Source organism: Mobula birostris, chromosome 16 (genome assembly GCF_030028105.1).
Source record: "Mobula birostris isolate sMobBir1 chromosome 16, sMobBir1.hap1, whole genome shotgun sequence".
NCBI classification, from domain to species: domain Eukaryota; kingdom Metazoa; phylum Chordata; class Chondrichthyes; order Myliobatiformes; family Myliobatidae; genus Mobula; species Mobula birostris.
This window is the reverse complement of record NC_092385.1, coordinates 6,841,138-6,859,481: the sequence shown is the minus strand read 5'-3', so window position 1 is coordinate 6,859,481 and position 18,344 is coordinate 6,841,138. Positions and strand designations below refer to the sequence as shown.

The following is an 18,344-nucleotide window of genomic DNA, read 5'->3' as shown; positions in this document are numbered from 1 at the left end:
CCCAACCTCCTTATTCTTAACCCTCATGAAAATCCAGTTACTTACATTCACATCTCTCCAACTCAATATTCCCAATGAAACCAATCCCTCTAGTTCCCCAAAATTCCCAATGAAATGCATCCCTCTAGCTCAACATTCCCAATGAAACCCATCCCTCCTGATCAACATTCCCAATGAAACCCATCCCTTCAGTTCCACAGCATTCCCAATGAAATCCATCCCTCCAGCTCAACACTCCCAATGAAACCCATCCCTCCTGATCAACACTCCCAGTGAAACCCATCCCTTCAGTTCCACAACATTCCCAATGAAATCCATCCCTCCTGATCAACATTCCCAGTGAAACCCATCCCTCCTGATCAACATTCACAATGAAACCCATCCCTTCAGTTCCACAACACTCCCAATGAAACCCATCCCTCCAGCTCAACACTCCCAGTGAAACCCATCCCTCCTGATTCAACATTCCCATTGAAACCCATCCCTTCAGTTCCACAACATTCACAATGAAACCCATCCCTCCAGCTCAACATTCCCAATGAAACCCATCCCTCCTGATCAACATTCCCAATGAAACCCATCCCTTCAGTTCCACAACATTCCCAATGAAACCCATCCCTCCTGATCAACACTCCCAGTGAAACCCATCCCTTCAGTTCCACAACATTCCCAATGAAACCCATCCCTCCTGATCAACATTCCCAATGAAACCCATCCCTCCTGATCAACATTCCCAATGAAACCCATCCCTTCAGTTCCACAACATTCCCAATGAAATCCATCCCTCCTGATCAACACTCCCAATGAAACCCATCCCTCCTGATCAACATTCCCAATGAAACCCATCCCTTCAGTTCCACAACATTCCCAATGAAACCCATCCCTCCAGCTCAACACTCCCAATGAAACCCATCCCTTCAGTTCCACAACACTCCCAATGAAACCCATCCCTCCTGATCAACACTCCCAGTGAAACCCATCCCTCCAGATCAACATTCCCAATGAAACCCATCCCTTCAGTTCCACAACATTCCCAATGAAACCCATCCCTCCTGATCAACACTCCCAATGAAACCCATCCCTCCTGATCAACACTCCCAATGAAACCCATCCCTCCTGATTCAACACTCCCAGTGAAACCCATCCCTTCAGTTCCACAACATTCACAATGAAACCCATCCCTCCAGCTCAACACTCCCAATGAAACCCATCCCTCCTGATCAACATTCCCAATGAAACCCATCCCTTCAGTTCCACAACATTCACAATGAAACCCATCCCTCCTGATCAACATTCCCAATGAAACCCATCCCTTCAGTTCCACAACATTCACAATGAAACCCATCCCTCCTGATCAACATTCCCAGTGAAACCCATCCCTTCAGTTCCACAACATTCCCAATGAAATCCATCCCTCCTGATCAACATTCCCAATGAAACCCATCCCTCCTGATCAACATTCCCAGTGAAACCCATCCCTTCAGTTCCACAACATTCACAATGAAACCCATCCCTTCAGTTCCACAACATTCCCAATGAAACCCATCCCTCCTGATCAACATTCCCAATGAAACCCATCCCTTCAGTTCCACAACATTCACAATGAAACCCATCCCTCCAGCTCAACACTCCCAATGAAACCCATCCCTCCTGATCAACATTCCCAGTGAAACCCATCCCTTCAGTTCCACAACATTCCCAATGAAATCCATCCCTCCTGATCAACATTCCCAATGAAACCCATCCCTTCAGTTCCACAACATTCCCAATGAAATCCATCCCTCCTGATCAACATTCCCAATGAAACCCATCCCTCCTGATCAACATTCCCAATGAAACCCATCCCTCCAGCTCAACACTCCCAGTGAAACCCATCCCTCCTAATTCAACATTCCCATTGAAACCCATCCCTCCTGATCAACATTCCCAGTGAAACCCATCCCTTCAGTTCCACAACATTCCCAATGAAATCCATCCCTCCAGCTCAACACTCCCAGTGAAACCCATCCCTCCTGATCAACACTCCCAGTGAAACCCATCCCTTCAGTTCCACAACATTCCCAATGAAATCCATCCCTCCAGCTCAACATTCCCAATGAAACCCATCCCTCCTGATCAACATTCCCAATGAAACCCATCCCTTCAGTTCCACAACATTCACAATGAAATCCATCCCTCCTGATCAACATTCCCAGTGAAACCCATCCCTCCAGCTCAACATTCCCAATGAAACCCATCCCTCCTGATCAACACTCCCAATGAAACCCATCCCTCCTGATCAACATTCCCAATGAAACCCATCCCTCCAGCTCAACATTCCCAATGAAACCCATCCCTCCTGATCAACATTCCCAATGAAACCCATCCCTTCAGTTCCACAACATTCACAATGAAACCCATCCCTCCTGATCAACATTCCCAATGAAACCCATCCCTTCAGTTCCACAACATTCCCAATGAAACCCATCCCTCCTGATCAACATTCCCAATGAAACCCATCCCTTCAGTTCCACAACATTCCCAATGAAACCCATCCCTCCTGATCAACACTCCCAGTGAAACCCATCCCTCCTGATCAACATTCCCAATGAAACCCATCCCTCCTGATCAACATTCCCATTGAAACCCATCCCTCCAGCTCAACATTCCCAATGAAACCCATCCCTCCTGATCAACATTCCCAATGAAACCCATCCCTTCAGTTCCACAACATTCACAATGAAACCCATCCCTCCTGATCAACATTCCCAATGAAACCCATCCCTTCAGTTCCACAACATTCCCAATGAAACCCATCCCTCCAGCTCAACACTCCCAGTGAAACCCATCCCTCCTGATCAACATTCCCAATGAAACCCATCCCTCCTGATCAACATTCCCAGTGAAACCCATCCCTCCAGCTCAACACTCCCAGTGAAACCCATCCCTCCTAATTCAACATTCCCATTGAAACCCATCCCTCCAGCTCAACATTCCCAATGAAACCCATCCCTCCTAATTCAACATTCCCAATGAAACCCATCCCTCCTGATCAACATTCCCAATGAAACCCATCCCTCCAGCTCAACATTCCCAATGAAACCCATCCCTTCAGTTCCACAACATTCCCAGTGAAACCCATCCCTCCAGCTCAACACTCCCAATGAAACCCATCCCTTCAGTTCCACAACATTCCCAATGAAACCCATCCCTCCTGATCAACACTCCCAGTGAAACCCATCCCTTCAGTTCCACAACATTCCCAATGAAACCCATCCCTCCTGATCAACACTCCCAGTGAAACCCATCCCTCCTGATCAACATTCCCAATGAAACCCATCCCTTCAGTTCCACAACATTCCCAATGAAACCCATCCCTCCTGATCAACATTCCCAATGAAACCCATCCCTTCAGTTCCACAACATTCCCAATGAAACCCATCCCTCCAGCTCAACATTCCCAATGAAACCCATCCCTTCAGTTCCACAACACTCCCAATGAAACCCATCCCTCCTGATCAACACTCCCAGTGAAACCCATCCCTCCTGATCAACATTCACAATGAAACCCATCCCTTCAGTTCCACAACATTCCCAATGAAACCCATCCCTCCAGCTCAACACTCCCAATGAAACCCATCCCTCCTGATTCAACACTCCCAGTGAAACCCATCCCTTCAGTTCCACAACATTCACAATGAAACCCATCCCTCCTGATCAACATTCCCAATGAAACCCATCCCTTCAGTTCCACAACATTCCCAGTGAAACCCATCCCTCCTGATCAACACTCCCAGTGAAACCCATCCCTTCAGTTCCACAACATTCACAATGAAACCCATCCCTCCTGATCAACATTCCCAATGAAACCCATCCCTTCAGTTCCACAACATTCACAATGAAACCCATCCCTCCTGATCAACATTCCCAATGAAACCCATCCCTTCAGTTCCACAACATTCACAATGAAACCCATCCCTCCTGATCAACATTCCCAATGAAACCCATCCCTTCAGTTCCACAACATTCCCAATGAAATCCATCCCTCCAGCTCAACACTCCCAGTGAAACCCATCCCTCCTGATCAACATTCCCAATGAAACCCATCCCTTCAGTTCCACAACATTCACAATGAAACCCATCCCTCCTGATCAACACTCCCAGTGAAACCCCTCCCTCCTGATCAACACTCCCAGTGAAACCCATCCCTTCAGTTCCACAACATTCCCAATGAAACCCATCCCTCCAGCTCAACATTCACAATGAAACCCATCCCTTCAGTTCCACAATATTCACAATGAAACCCATCCCTCCAATTCAACATTCCCAACAAAACCCATCATTCCCAATGAAACCCATCCCTCCAGTTCTCCAACGTACCCAATAACACCCATCCCTCCAGCTCAGCATTCCCAATACCAGTTAAAGCTATAAAAGACTTGGGTAACTTTGTGCTCATCATTACTATAAGCTCTGTAAGATGTAGGAGCAAAATTAGACCTTTCAGCCTATTGAGGGTTGTCCACCATTCAGTTGTGACTGATGTCTTTGTTTTTTCAACTCCAATTCTTTCAATTTCTCCCTGTAACCCTTAACCCCCGCTTACTAATCAAGAACATATCAATCTCTGCTTAAGTACAGGCTAAGTCTCCCAATCATCAAGGGCGTCTTCAAAAGCTGATGTCTCAAAATGGTGACATCCACGAATAAGGACCCCCAGCTATGAGGACATGCCTTCTTCTCATTACTACCATCAGGGAGAAGCTACAGCAGTCTGAAGACCCACACCCAACATTTTAGCAACAGCTTCTTCCCCTCCGCCATCAGATTTCTGGTTAGCCCATAAAGCCATGAACAAAACTTCACAAATTTTTGTTCTCTTTTTGCACTACTTATTTAATTTCACTTTTAAATATACTTCATATTTCATATTATAATTTATATTTTATGTATTGTGTTGTACTGCTGCTGTGAAACAACAAACTTTGTGACATATATTGTACCTTTAAGCTAGACTTGCATGAGGATGGGAACCAGATCATCAGAAAAGACAGTAGAGAGGTTATAGCGAAAGATATTAAGCCTACATACAAATTCAAGAATCAAAAGATTGAGCGTGGTGGGACTAATGTTTTGAGCTGCGTAAATTTCAATGCAAAGATAATTGCAGGAAAGGCATTGAGCTTAGGACGTGAATCAGCGTGGGAAATTATGAGTCTGTAGCCATTAGTGAGACTTGGTTGCAGGAGGGGCAGGACTGGCAGCTCAATTTTCTGGGATTCTGTTGTTTTAGACGTGATACAGCGGGCAGGATTTAAGATGGAGGGGTGGCATTACCCGTCAAGAGAAAATATCACGGTATTGCTCAGTCAGGACAGACTGGAGAGCACATCTAGTTAGGTATTATGGGAGGAACTGAGTAATAAGAAAGGTATGACCACATTAATGGGGCTATATTTTAGACAATCCAACAGTCCATGACTTAGAGAAAAACATTTGAATAGAGATTGCAGACTGTTGCAAGAAGCATAACATTGCTATAGTAGGTGACTTTAACTTTCCTCATATTGATTCGACTCCCATACTGTAAAAGGACTGGATGGGAAAGAGTTGGTCATATGTGTACAGGAAAGTTTCCTTAATCAGTACATAGAGGTCCCAATTAGAGAGAGTATGATACTAGATACAGGGCAGGTGACAGAAGTTTGTGTAGGGGAACACTTTGCAACTACTAGTTTCAAGGTGATTATGGAAAAGTATAGGTGGGGTCCTTGGGTTTAGATTCTAAATTGGAGAAAGGCCAATTATGATGGTATCAGAAAGGATCTGGCAAGTGTGGATTAGGTCAGGTTGTTTTCTGACAATGGGTACTTAGTATGTAGGAAGCCTTCTAAAGTGAAATTTTGAGAGTACAGAGTTTGTATGTTGCTGCCAGAATAAAGGCAAGGATAACAGGTTTAAGGAACCTTGGTTTGTGAGAGGTATTGAGGCCCTGGTTAAGAAAAACAAAAGGAGGTGCATAGCAGGAATAGAAAGGTAGGAACAAATGAGATACTTGAGGAATGTAAGAAATGCAAAAGAACACTTAACAAGGAAATCTTGAGGGCTAAATTGAGAACAGGAAATGGGATGTTATGTTGAACTTGTATAAGACATTGGTGAGGCCTAATTTGGAGTATTGTGAGCAGTTTGGTCACCTATCTACAGGATGCAAATAAGATCGAAAGAGCACAGAGAAAACTTACAAGGATTTTGCTGGGAATGGAGAACCTCAGTTCAAGGTTAGGAGTTTATTCCCTAGAATGTAAAAGATTGAGAGGAGACTTGATAGAGTAATACAAAATTATCAGGGATATAGATAGGGAAAATGCAAGCAGGTGTTTTCCACTGAAATTGCGTGAGACTACAACTAGAGGTCATGGGTTAAGGATGAAAGGTGAAGTGTTCACTCAGAGGGTGGTGAGAGTGCAGAATGAGCTGCCAGCGCAAATGATGGAAGTGTAGTTGATTTCAACATTTAAGAGAAGTTGGATAGGTACATGGATGGGAGGGGCATGGAGGGCTATGGTCCCAGTGCAGGTCAACGGGACTAGATGGGCTGAAGCCCTTGTTTTTGTGCTGTAGTGTTTGATGACTCTATCAGTGAAATAGACCTGATTCTGATTCAAAATGTGACAAATACCACAGTTTCACCACTCTCTGGCTAAAGAAATTGTTCATCTCTGCTCTAAAGGGATGTCCCTTTATTCTGAGGCTATGGCACCAGATCCTAGACACTCCTACTGAGAGAAACATGCTCTCCCCAGCCACTTTATCCAGGTCTTTCAGTATCCTTAAACACAAGAGATTCTGCACATTCTGGTTATCTTAAACATTCAGTATACACTAAGTTCCAGTGAGATCCCATCACCCCCCGCCCATCCATATGAACTCCATCAAGTATAGGCCCAGAGGCATCAAATGTTCCACATACACTCAGCAGACACTTAATTAGGTACCGATCTGGAACCAAGTGTGGTCTTCTGCTGCTGTAGCCCATTGATTTTAAGGCTAGATGTGTTGTACGCTCAGCGATGCTCTTCTGCATATCACTGTTGTTACGTGTGGTTATTCCAGTTACTGTCACCTTCTTGTCAGCTGGAACCAATCTGGCCATTCTCCCCTGACCTCTCTCGTTAACAAGGTGTTTTCACCCACAGAACTGCTGCTCACTGGATGTGTTTTTCTTTTGCTTTTTGCACTATTCTTGTAAACTCTAGAGAAAGTTATGCGTGAAAATCCCAGGGGATCAACAAATTCTGAGACACTCAAACCACCCCATCTGGCACCAACAATCATTCCACGATCAAAGTCACTTAGATCACATTTCTTCCCCATTCTGATGTTTGGTCTGAATGACAGCTGAACCTCTTGGCCATGTCTGCATGCTTTTATGCATTGAGTTGCTGCCATGTGATGGACTGAGTAGAGATATGCATCAATGAGGTGTACTGTTGTACCAAATAAAGTAGCCACTGAATGTATATTACACAGAGGTTCCTGAATAGTTAATACACTGAATTGAAATTCCACACTGCCATGTGGTATTTGACATTTCATGTTTCCGAAAGGCACTTCCAATAATTGGATCATTCGCCTGTTGTCCTCGTGACCAGAACCATCGGGGGCAAGGCACCGATAAACTTGTCAATCAAAGTGTGACGACACATCCTCAGTAGACGTGTCTAACACAGGAGGACAGTCAAAGTCAAAAGAAATTTATCATCAAAGTACATATATGTCACCGTATACTACCCTGAGATTCATTTTCTTGTGGGCATTCAAAGTAAATACAAAGAGACCCCATAGAATTAATGAAAAACTGCACACAAAAACAGACAATCAACCAACGTGCAAAAGACAATAAATTGTGCAAATACAAACAGAAAAAAACAAAATAATTATAAACAACCCATGGAATGACACAGGAGGGGTGTGGGACAGGTGGCAGAGAAGGAGTACCGGGGTGGGGGTATGGACACACCCAGCCCTGAGACACCAGGCAAGGTCATTTGACCCCAAACAATTGGTTTATTGATCATTGCGGAACGTCCCTCTGGTACTTCCCGCTCCCTCCCCTCTCCCTTTCCTTTAACCCAACCCTCTCCCTGCCCCCTTCCCACTCTCAGTCCACAATAGAGACCCACATCAGAATCAGGTTTATCTCCACTCACGTAGGTCATGAAATTTGTTTTTTTTTGCAACAGCAGTACAGTACAGTACATACAATTTCTTCAGTACTGTGCAAAAGCTTTAGGCACCCTAGCTATATATATGTGTGCCTAAGACTTTTGCACAGTACTGTGTGTACCTATTTAGTGATAGTCACTTACATTAAATTTTATATCTTGCACTGAACTACAGATTGCGTGACAAACACCAATGATGATAAAGTGATTCTGTTTCTCTGTAGCACCAGCATAAGTTCAAAGGTCGGTGTTCACAGGCTGGGCTGAAGGGCCCATTTCTGAGCTCTCTGCCTCCATGACGACGGCTGTGTCAACTCCAGGAATGGGACTTTCTGTTGACAGAACGGATTACAGCCACCGCACAGTGAAAGGAATTCCACGAGACACTCCGAAATGCTGTAACCCTGCCTGACACATCGGATAATGGCAGCGCACAGTTCAGCAGTGGTCAGCGTTCTGTGTTGAAGCCAAATGTACTGGCAAGTTGGATCCATTTCACAAGCGTATCCCTGATGCCAGCTCCTGTGGGTTTGAAATAAATTCAGCGATGGCAAAGCAAAACAGAGATCATTGTAACTGGTTGAATCATCTCCTGGTGTGGAGGGGCCACTGCACAGGATCGGAAAAAGCTGCAGAAAGTTGCAAACTCAGACAGCTCCGCAATGGCCACTGGCCTCCTCAGCATCCATGACATTTTCAAAAGGACGCACCCATCATTAAGGAGCCCCATCACCCAGGACGTGCCCTTTTCTCATTGCTACCATCAGGGATGAGGTACAGGATCCTGAAGACACACACTTAACGTTTTAGGAACAGCTTCTTCCTCACCACCATCAGATTTATGAATGTTCCATGAATTAATGTACACTATCTCACTTATTTTCTCCTTTTTGTGCTAAAAATAAATTCAAATTATATGTATTTGTCATTGTAATTTTGTAATTTATAGCTTTTTAAATTATGCATTCACTTTCACTTTCAAGGACTTCATCTCATGATCTTGATATTTATTACTTATTTATTTATTATTATTATTTGCTTTTTTTTCTTTTGTAGTTGCACGATCTGTTGTCTTTTGCACATTGGTTGTTTGTCCACCTGGTTGGGTCAGTCAATCACTGATTCTATTCGAGTTCTTTGATTTACTGTCAACGCCCGCAAGAAAATGAAACTCAAGGTTGCATGTGGTGATGTATATGTACTTTGATAATAAACTTACTTCGAACCTTGTATTGTACTGCTGTTGTAAAATAACATATTTCACAACATATGTCAGTGGTATCCAACCTGATTCTGATTTGTAAGTGCTGAACCACAACTCCCACCAAACTTCTATGTCATGGATGGGTTGTCTCCTGGCTGGGTGCCTGCACCTTGGTCAACACTCAGGTAGCTCGACAGCATCCAGGAGGAAGCAGCCCATTTAACAGGCACCACACCACACCCATAAGACAGAGGAGTAGAACTAGGCCATTCAGCCCATTGAGTCTGCTCTGCCATACTATCATGGCTGATTTACTATCCCTCTCAAGCCCATTCTCCTGACACCCCGACCAATCAAGAACCTATTACCCAAGTTTTAAATATGCCCAGTGACTTGGCCTCCCTGCCATCTGTAGCAAGAATTCCAACAGATTCATCACCCTCTGGCTAAAGAAATTCCACCCCCCCCCCCACATTTCTTTTCTAAATGGACATCCCTCTATTTTGAGACTGTGCCCGCTGGTCCTGGACTCTCCAATTATAGTGAGCATCCTCTGCACCTCCACTGTATCTAGGCCTTTCAAAATTTGGTATGTTTCAATAAGATTCCCGCTCATTCTTATAAATTCCAGCGAGTACATGCCCAAAGCCATTCAGTGTTCCTCATATGTTAACCCTTTCATTCCCATATGAGATCATTCTCATAAACATTCTGCTAAACCTTTTCAGGATAAGGGGCCCAAAACTGCTTGTAGTACTCCAAATGTGGACTTCCTTGCTTTCATATTCTCGCCACTTCAAAATGAATGTAACATTGCATTTGCCTTCCTGTAATCTGGAGCATGGGGTTGCACAGGGTGTCCATGGAGGGGTAGCACCACTGGTGAAGGGGCTTGTCATCTCCATTCTAAGGCAGCTCACTCACCTCTGGTCCTCACTGGACACTCAGCCCTCACCTATGGCTCCAAGCAGCTTTTTGCAAGCATCCCCCCGGTACACCAAGTCGATAGGTGGGCTTAACCAGGTGAGGGTGGTCAGTGACCTCATACCCCAGCGCGATAGGGACATGTCATTCTTCGGATGCGAACTCAGCTCCATCAGACTGGGCAGGTGAGATCCAACGGCTAGGAAGGCAGTTCTGTAACACTCCGTGGAGAATGAAGGACATGACAAGATACAGAAGATGCCATGGTCATCCACTGCGCCAAGGAATGCCCCAGTTTGTGACACTTGTTCGTACCACTTGACCCAGACTTCTGAGGTCGAGAGAGTGGAACTGCAATAGCTTTTCCACGTTACAAACTCTCCCACACAGGTTTCCTGTCATCATCGGACATGACAGACAGTCAGTCACCATAATCTGGAACGACAAGCAACCTGCGGGATTGACAGGAATTGTCAACATTTCGGATTACAATCCTACATCAGGACAGATGGAGGGTTCCTTAAACATGCAGACTCATAGAACAATACACACAGGAACAGGCCCTTTGGCCCATCTAGTCCATACTGATCTGCTATCCTGCCGAGTTCAATCATGCACCATAACCCTCCATACCCCTCTCATCCAAACCTCTCTTAAATATTGCAAACGAACCCACATCCACCACTTCCACTGACAGTTCAGTTCACACTTGTACCACTCTGAGTGATGAGTTTTCCCTCCGGTTCCCCTTAAACATTTCACTCTTAGCCTTTGACCTAACCTCAGTAGAAAAAGCCTGCTTGCATTTCCTCTCTCTATGCCCCTCATAGTTTTGGATACAATTGTATATAATTTATTAATATCAATAAATCATTGAAGCTGACTCAAATGTTTTAATTAAATTTATTAAGCTTAAATACTTAAAAATATATTTAAAGCAAATTAAACTGCATTTAAAAGTCAAAAACTCTTTCACAGCAACAAATTGTCAGGAGAATATTGGGCCAATGCAAATTCGTTTTTGCCTCAAATCTCTTAATACCTCTGATTCAAATTCCCATCAGAGTTTAATTAATAATTAATCAGGCATCATTTGAGAATTATTTCTCTTACTTGCTGTGTTTCCTAATTACGCTTCTAAAAAGTCTGTTTCAGATTCTAAAGCTCCCCGTCCTGATGTGATGGCCCTCTTGTCAGCTCATCAGTCTGATGTCATCAGTTTTAATGCCGGCCCAGATAGATTGAAAAGGCAGGACGTCAGGACCGGAGGCGGGGTTCGGGCCGAATCCCTCACATCCAGCCGTGTTCACTCTTCCCTCCGCGGCGCTGAGGCTGCGAGACTGCTCCGGCTGCTCCGCGCTTCGGGTCTGCGAGCTTCACAACGACTGGCCCCACTGCGTGGTGAACTGAGACCGAGGCTTTTTACCTACTCCAACCGCTCCAGGGATTCGGTGCTATGGACTCAATTTGCTTTGGAAGGCTGTTGCTTGCTTCTGTTGTTTGCATGACTTGTGTTTATTCTCTCTTTCTCTGCACAATGGGTAGTACTCTTTTCTTAAAATTGGGTTCTTTTGGGTTTCTTGCTTTGTGGCTGCCTGTGAGTAGACTAATCTCAAGGTTGTATAATTTATACACACTTTGATAATAAATGTACTTTGAATTCATTTAGTTGAATAAATGTTGGAACCTGGTGACCTGATTATTTTCTCTTTCTCTCTCTCTCTCTCCCCTCCCCACCCCCCGCAGTCCCAGTGCCAGTAACCGCGAGCTCTATCACTGCACAGACAAAATTAAACCCAAACACGCACCAACGGGGACTCAGTACTAACCCCTCCCCCCCCGCCCAAACCCTTGGATCGGTCAACATCTGCAAGGATCATTTTCTGTTCTCAACTCTCATTCCCCAGAGCACAAGCAGAAAAGAGCAGAACAAGCTCACAGGAACATCTGGAACACATCTGTGGTGATGCTTGCAACTATTTTTTTTCCCTTAACTTTATTTTTGTGTAAATATTCCACCCCTCCTCCCTATCCAGACCATAACATGTACTTATGTAACTCGCAAGGCTCCTCAAAGAGCTCAAAGTTTACATATGGCCTTAGCTGAGATATAAATTTGATTTCTTTCAGCAAAAGCTCATAATTCAATTGAAGGCCAAGGACATTCTCCTTTGGCTCTTCTCTCTCTCTCTCTCTCTCTCTCTCTCTCTTTCTCTCTCTCTCCATGTGTCACGACATCCAAGGCAACACCCAGATTTTGCTGGTGAGTACACACACAGTGGTCACTTTATTAGGAACCTCCAAGAACTACTGAAGAGGCCACTGAGTGTACTGTATGTTCGTGGTCGCACTGCTGTAACCCGTCCACTTCAAGGTTTAACGTGTGCGATCAGATGCCCTTCCGCACATCACTGCTATAACGTGTGGTTATCTGAGTTACTGTCAGCTTGAACCAGCCTGGCCATTCTCCTCTGACCTCTCTCATTAACAAGGTGTTTTCACCCACAGAACTGCTGCACCCTGGGCATTTTTTGCACCATTCTCTGTAAACTGTAGAGACTGTTGTGTGTCAAAAACCCCAGCTCAGTAGCTTCTGAGATACTCAAGCCACCCCATCTGGCACCAACAATCATCCCACAGTCAAAGTCACTTAGATCACCTTTCTTCCGCATTCTGATGTTTGGTCGGAACAATAACTGAGCTTCTTGACCATGTCTGCTTGCTTTTATGCATTGAGTTGCTGCCACGTTTGGCTGATTAGGTATTTGCATTAACGAGCTGGTGTATCTAATAAAGTGGCTACTCAGTGTTCTTCCCTCATAAACATCTCACAGAGGCAACAACCAACTTTTCTCAGTCCAGCCTCTGAGGCATCCAAAAAAGTGGACGATGAGAGCAGCTGTTACTTTGTTTTATACTCTCGGATGGGTCTGGCATTAATAAACTGCGTCAGGCTTGGCCCAGCTGCTCATCCTTGCCATGTGAAAGACAGAGCTGAGGATTCAATTCTCTCACAAGACCAAAAGACATAGGAGCAGAATTAGGCCATCAACTCTAGCAAGCACAGGCCAAGAGCCATCAAACACTCCCCATACGTTAACCCGTTCATTCCCTGAATCATTCTCGTGAACTTTCTCTGAACCCTCTCCAGGACATCCTCTCTGAGGTTTGTTCGTTATGTGCCGTGTCGTATGACGTGGGCGATCATGGTCTTTCCATGACCATGATTGTTCTTGACAAATTTTTCTACAGAAGTGGTTTACAACTTCCTTCTGCTGGGCAGTGTCTTTACATGACGGGTGACCCCAATCATTATCAATACTCTTCAGAGATAGTCTACCTGCCATCAGCGGTTGCATAACCAGGACTTGTCAGGGTATAGAGCCCAAAACTGCTCAGAATACACCAAATGTAGTCTGACCAATGCTTTATAGAGCCTCAGCATTACATCTTGTCCCTTTTTGTCAGGAGTAACAGAGTTTTTATCCAGTATAAAAGAACAGTAAAAGTTTTAAGCACCCTAGCCTCTATGTATATAGCTTCCCACTCCTTCCCCTCTCCCTTCCCCAACCATGACTCTCTTCTCCCTGCCCCCTTCCCATTCTCAGTCCACAATAGAGACCCATATCATAACCGAGTTTATCATCACTCACATATGTCATGAAATTTGTCTTATTTTGTGTGTGTCAGCAGTACAATGTAATACATTACATCACTACAGGATATATATGTGCCTAAGACTTTCATAGTACTGTATTTCCACATCAAAGGCCGGAAACATTCAATGTTGGTGCGATATGGAAGTTCTTAGCTTCTAGGATAATAACTGCAATTTTCCCCATGGGAAGTTGAATATTGAAATAGAAGGGTTAACACATAACAAGAGTTTGATGGCTTTCAGCCGGTACTCGCTGGAGTTTAAAAAAATGATGGAGGATCTCATTGAAACCTACCAAGTACTGAAAGGCCAAGATAGAGTGGAAGAGGAGAGGATGTTTCCTATAGTGCGGGATTCTAGGACCAAAGGACACAGCCTCAGAATACCAGGACGTCCCCTTAGAACAGAATTTCTTTAGCCAGAGGGTGGTGAATCTGTGGAATTCATTGCCACAGATGGCAGTTGAGGCCAAGTTAATGAGTATATTTAAAGCGGAAGTTGATATGTTCTTGATTAGTCAGGGGACCAAAGGTTTTGGGAAGAAGGTAGGAGAACAGGGTCAAGATGGTAAGTAAATCAGACATGATTGAATGCCAGAGCAGATTTGATTGGCAGATTGGCCTAATACTGCTCTAATGCCTCTAGTCTTATGGTCTAAGTACAATTCTTTGTCTCTTCCCAACATCCAAAGTCCCAAACAGTTTTCCCCATTGAATCACCCATTCACTTGCAGCTCTTCTAGACCACAGAATATCATTAACAAACAATCTTTTCCAGACCAGAGAACAACATCAACAAACAATCTTTTCCAGACCAGTGTACAATAACAACAAACAATCTTTTCCACACTAGTATATGACATCCAGTTATGGCTGTTTTTCACTTCGAGAAAACAAGGGTTTTGGGCCCTGCAAGTTTTATTTCTTTCCTTTTCGTGCTGGGGTGAGTCGATGTCTTTTCTTCCATCGACACCCATGGCCTTTCCATATTTAATGGCTATCCAGAGTAGACAAATATTAGAGTTGTATTGTACATGCACACTTTGACAATAAAATGAATCTCTGAAACAATCTTCTCCAGACTAGTGTACCACCACATCAACAAACAAACTGCTGGAGGAACTCAGCAGGTCAAGCAACCTCAGTGGGAGGACAGGAATTGCCAATGCTTTGGTTGAAAACACTCGATCAGATACTGGCTGATCCACTGACTAGTCTACTGCGCCAGATTCCAGCATCAGCAGTCTCCCTTAGTCAGATTCTGAAGCAGATTTACCTATCACCTGAATATTGAAATATATAGTGAGAGGCATCATTTGCCTTAACAACCAACAGAACCTTGAGATGTGCGGGAGGAGCAGACCGCAAATGTCGAAACACTTTCCGGTGCCACACAGCATGCCCACCATGCTTGGCAGAACAACACAGAACACAGCAAAACAAAACACAACAGGCATCAAAACCACAACAGCTAAACAAGTCCAATTCCTCCCTCCCGCCCCACCGCAGGAATTACCACAACTGTGCTCACAGTGTGGTATCTGGATGTCAGAGACACCAAGTGCAGAATGGGGGGCGGGGGGGGGGCACATTATCTTTCTGTTCATAAAGGTGACCTACCCTGGCCCTTGGTGATAGGAATGATGTCCTTGGCAGAGGGAGAGCGACAGTAGATCCGGCCATCCATGATCCGACCCTCTGTCTCTGTGAAGTCTTCAAAGGAACAGTTGACTCCGGTGGAAAGGTCGGGAACGTTGCGGGTTTGTAGAATTAACTGCGGGGGAATGGAAGGGAGGGAGGAAAGAGGGAGGAGGAAAGGGGAGGGGGAGGGGGAGAGGGAAGGGGGAGAGGGAGACAGATGATCACTCAGCTTGGTAGGACATTTGAAATACACATTACCATAAGACCATAAGACGGTTAGATATAGGAGCAGAATTAGGCCATTCAGCCCATCGAATTTGCTCCACCATTCAATCTTGGCAGATTTGTTATCACTCTCAACCCCATTCTTCTGCCTTTTCCCTGTCACCCTTGATGACTTGCTAAGAAGCTATCAACCTCTGTTTTAAAAATACCCAATGACTTCACTTTCACAGCTGTCTGTGGCAATGAATTCGACAGGTTCACCACCCTCTGGCTAAAGAAATTCCTCCTCATCTCCGTTCTAATGGGATGTCCTAGTATTCTGCTGCTGTGCCCACTGGTTCTAAACTCCCCCAGAATTGGAAATATCCTCTCCATGTCCTCTCTATGTCTTCTCTATCAAATCATTTCAATATTGAATAGGTTTCACTGAGATCCCACCTCATTCTTTTAAACTCCAGCGAGTACTGGCCCAGAGAAATCAAATGTTCCTCATATCTTTCATTCCTGAGATCATTCTTGTCAACCTCCTGTGGGCTCTCTCCAATGAATCCCCTTAAAAGGCTGAGAGATTGTAAGGTGTTGATGTTTAGTGGGGCCTGGGTCCTCCTGTACACCAACCTCTGCAGGTTAAACAGTAATGTTTTGACTCTGGTCTGCTGTGCAGTGAGACCAGCGAGGGGGAGGCAGGAAAGGTTTGCCGGGCAGGATTCGTCAGGCCCGCAACAGGGCTGAGTGAACGGTTTCAGAGTACATTGTCCTGAGGCTCCCCTTCCCTCCCTTGCACCAGCAATCCCTGCGCCAGAAGAATGAAACAAGCAGATTCTGCCTGGCTAATTCCAAGAGGTCACGGCCCAGCTGCTGATGTGCCAGATCCCCAGCCAATTCCCATCAACACTTTGTTGGTCCGTACAAATATTCCAGAGTAACTTTGGATTTCTGCCCTGAACCATTCTGGCTTCATTGAATTCACAGTTCAAATACACACATACTTGAAATCATCAAATATATTCTCCTTGCGCATTAGGAAAAGGATTAGGTGCACATTGTTTAAGTTAACAGGCCACCACATCAAGATATATGGGTTTAAATCCAGAGCAGACTGGAACCCATAAAATCTCACCAGGCTCATCATTTGCCCTTGAGGGAACAAATCTGCTGCCCTTGCTCATTCTGAACTGTATGTGACACCAGACCCTCAAATATGGTTGGCTGTTAACTACCTCTTCAGTCCAGGGGCAATGAGTGTCCTCTCAGACCAGAGCCCTCAAAATAGAGGGGCATCCTTTTAGAACAGAGATGAGGAGAAATTTTTTTAGCCAGAGAGTGGATGAATCTGTTGAAATTGTTGCCACAGGTGGCTGTGGAGGCCAGGTCATTGGGTATATATAAGGCAGAGATTGATAGATTCTTGATTAATCAGGGCATGAAGGGGGAAGACAGGAGACTGGGGCTGAGAGGAAATGGATCAGCCATAATGAAATGGATCAAATGGCCTAATTCTGCTCCTACATCTAATGGGTTGGAGTGTAAATGCTTATGTCATTCTATTAATTAAAGAAAGGAACTTAATTCCCAAACAACCAACATAGATGCCATGGCCAAGAAAGCTCAGCAATGCCTTTATTGACCGGCGCCAACTTTTAGTGACGCACCATAGGAAGCATCCTATCCAGATTTGTCACAGATAGCGCAACAGCTCTGCCTGTGACCACAAGAAACTACTGAGGGCTGTGGACACTATTTGTTACCGGGCCACCACATCAAGATATACGGGTTCAAATCCAACCAGCCAGATGGGGGCCCCATGAAACTCACATCACATGGACCAGCCTCAATCTTCGTCTCACTGCCTCGGTAAAGAAGCTAGCATAATCAAAGACCCCACCCACCCCGGGCATTTTCTCTTCTCCCCCCTCCCTGCTGAAAGCACGTATCACCAGGCTCAAGGGCAGCTCTATCCCACTGCGATAAATCTATTGAGGGGTGCGATGGACTCTTGCCCTCACAATCTACCTGCTTATGAGCTTGCACCTTACTGTCTGCCTGGACTGCACTTTCTCTGTAACTGTTGGACTTCATTTTGCATTCTGTTCCTGTTTTATTGAAGTGCATGTGAATTGATTTGCTCTGTAGGAACCATACGAATGACGAGTTTGGCACTGTACCTCAGTCCATGTCGTATGACATGGGCCCTCATGCTCCTTTGACCATGATTGCTCTTGGCAAATTTTTCTACAGAAGTGGTTTGTCATTGCCTTCTTCTGGGCAGTGTCCTTACAAGACGGGTGACCCCAGCCATTATCAATACTCTTCAGAGATTGTCTGCCTGGCGTCAGTGGTGGCATAACCAGGACTTGTGATATGCACCAGCTGCTCATACGACCATCCACCACCCACTCCCATGGCTTCATATGACCCTGATCGGGGGCTAAACAGGTACCTTGCCCAAGAGTGATCTGCAGGCTACCAGAGGGAAGGAGCAACTT

General features: G+C 44.9%; 1 protein-coding gene across 9 annotated transcripts in view; it reads right to left on the bottom strand.

Moving 5' to 3' along the window:
* Positions 1-18,344, bottom strand: part of LOC140210964 (plexin-A1-like) — a 464,700-nt gene that overhangs the window by 208,449 nt on the left and 237,907 nt on the right. For all 9 annotated transcript variants that reach the window (XM_072280256.1, XM_072280262.1, XM_072280263.1 and 6 more), the window contains one exon: positions 15,613-15,766. In XM_072280256.1, the coding sequence (XP_072136357.1) occupies positions 15,613-15,766 (154 nt within the window). The remainder of the gene's footprint in view (positions 1-15,612; positions 15,767-18,344) is intronic.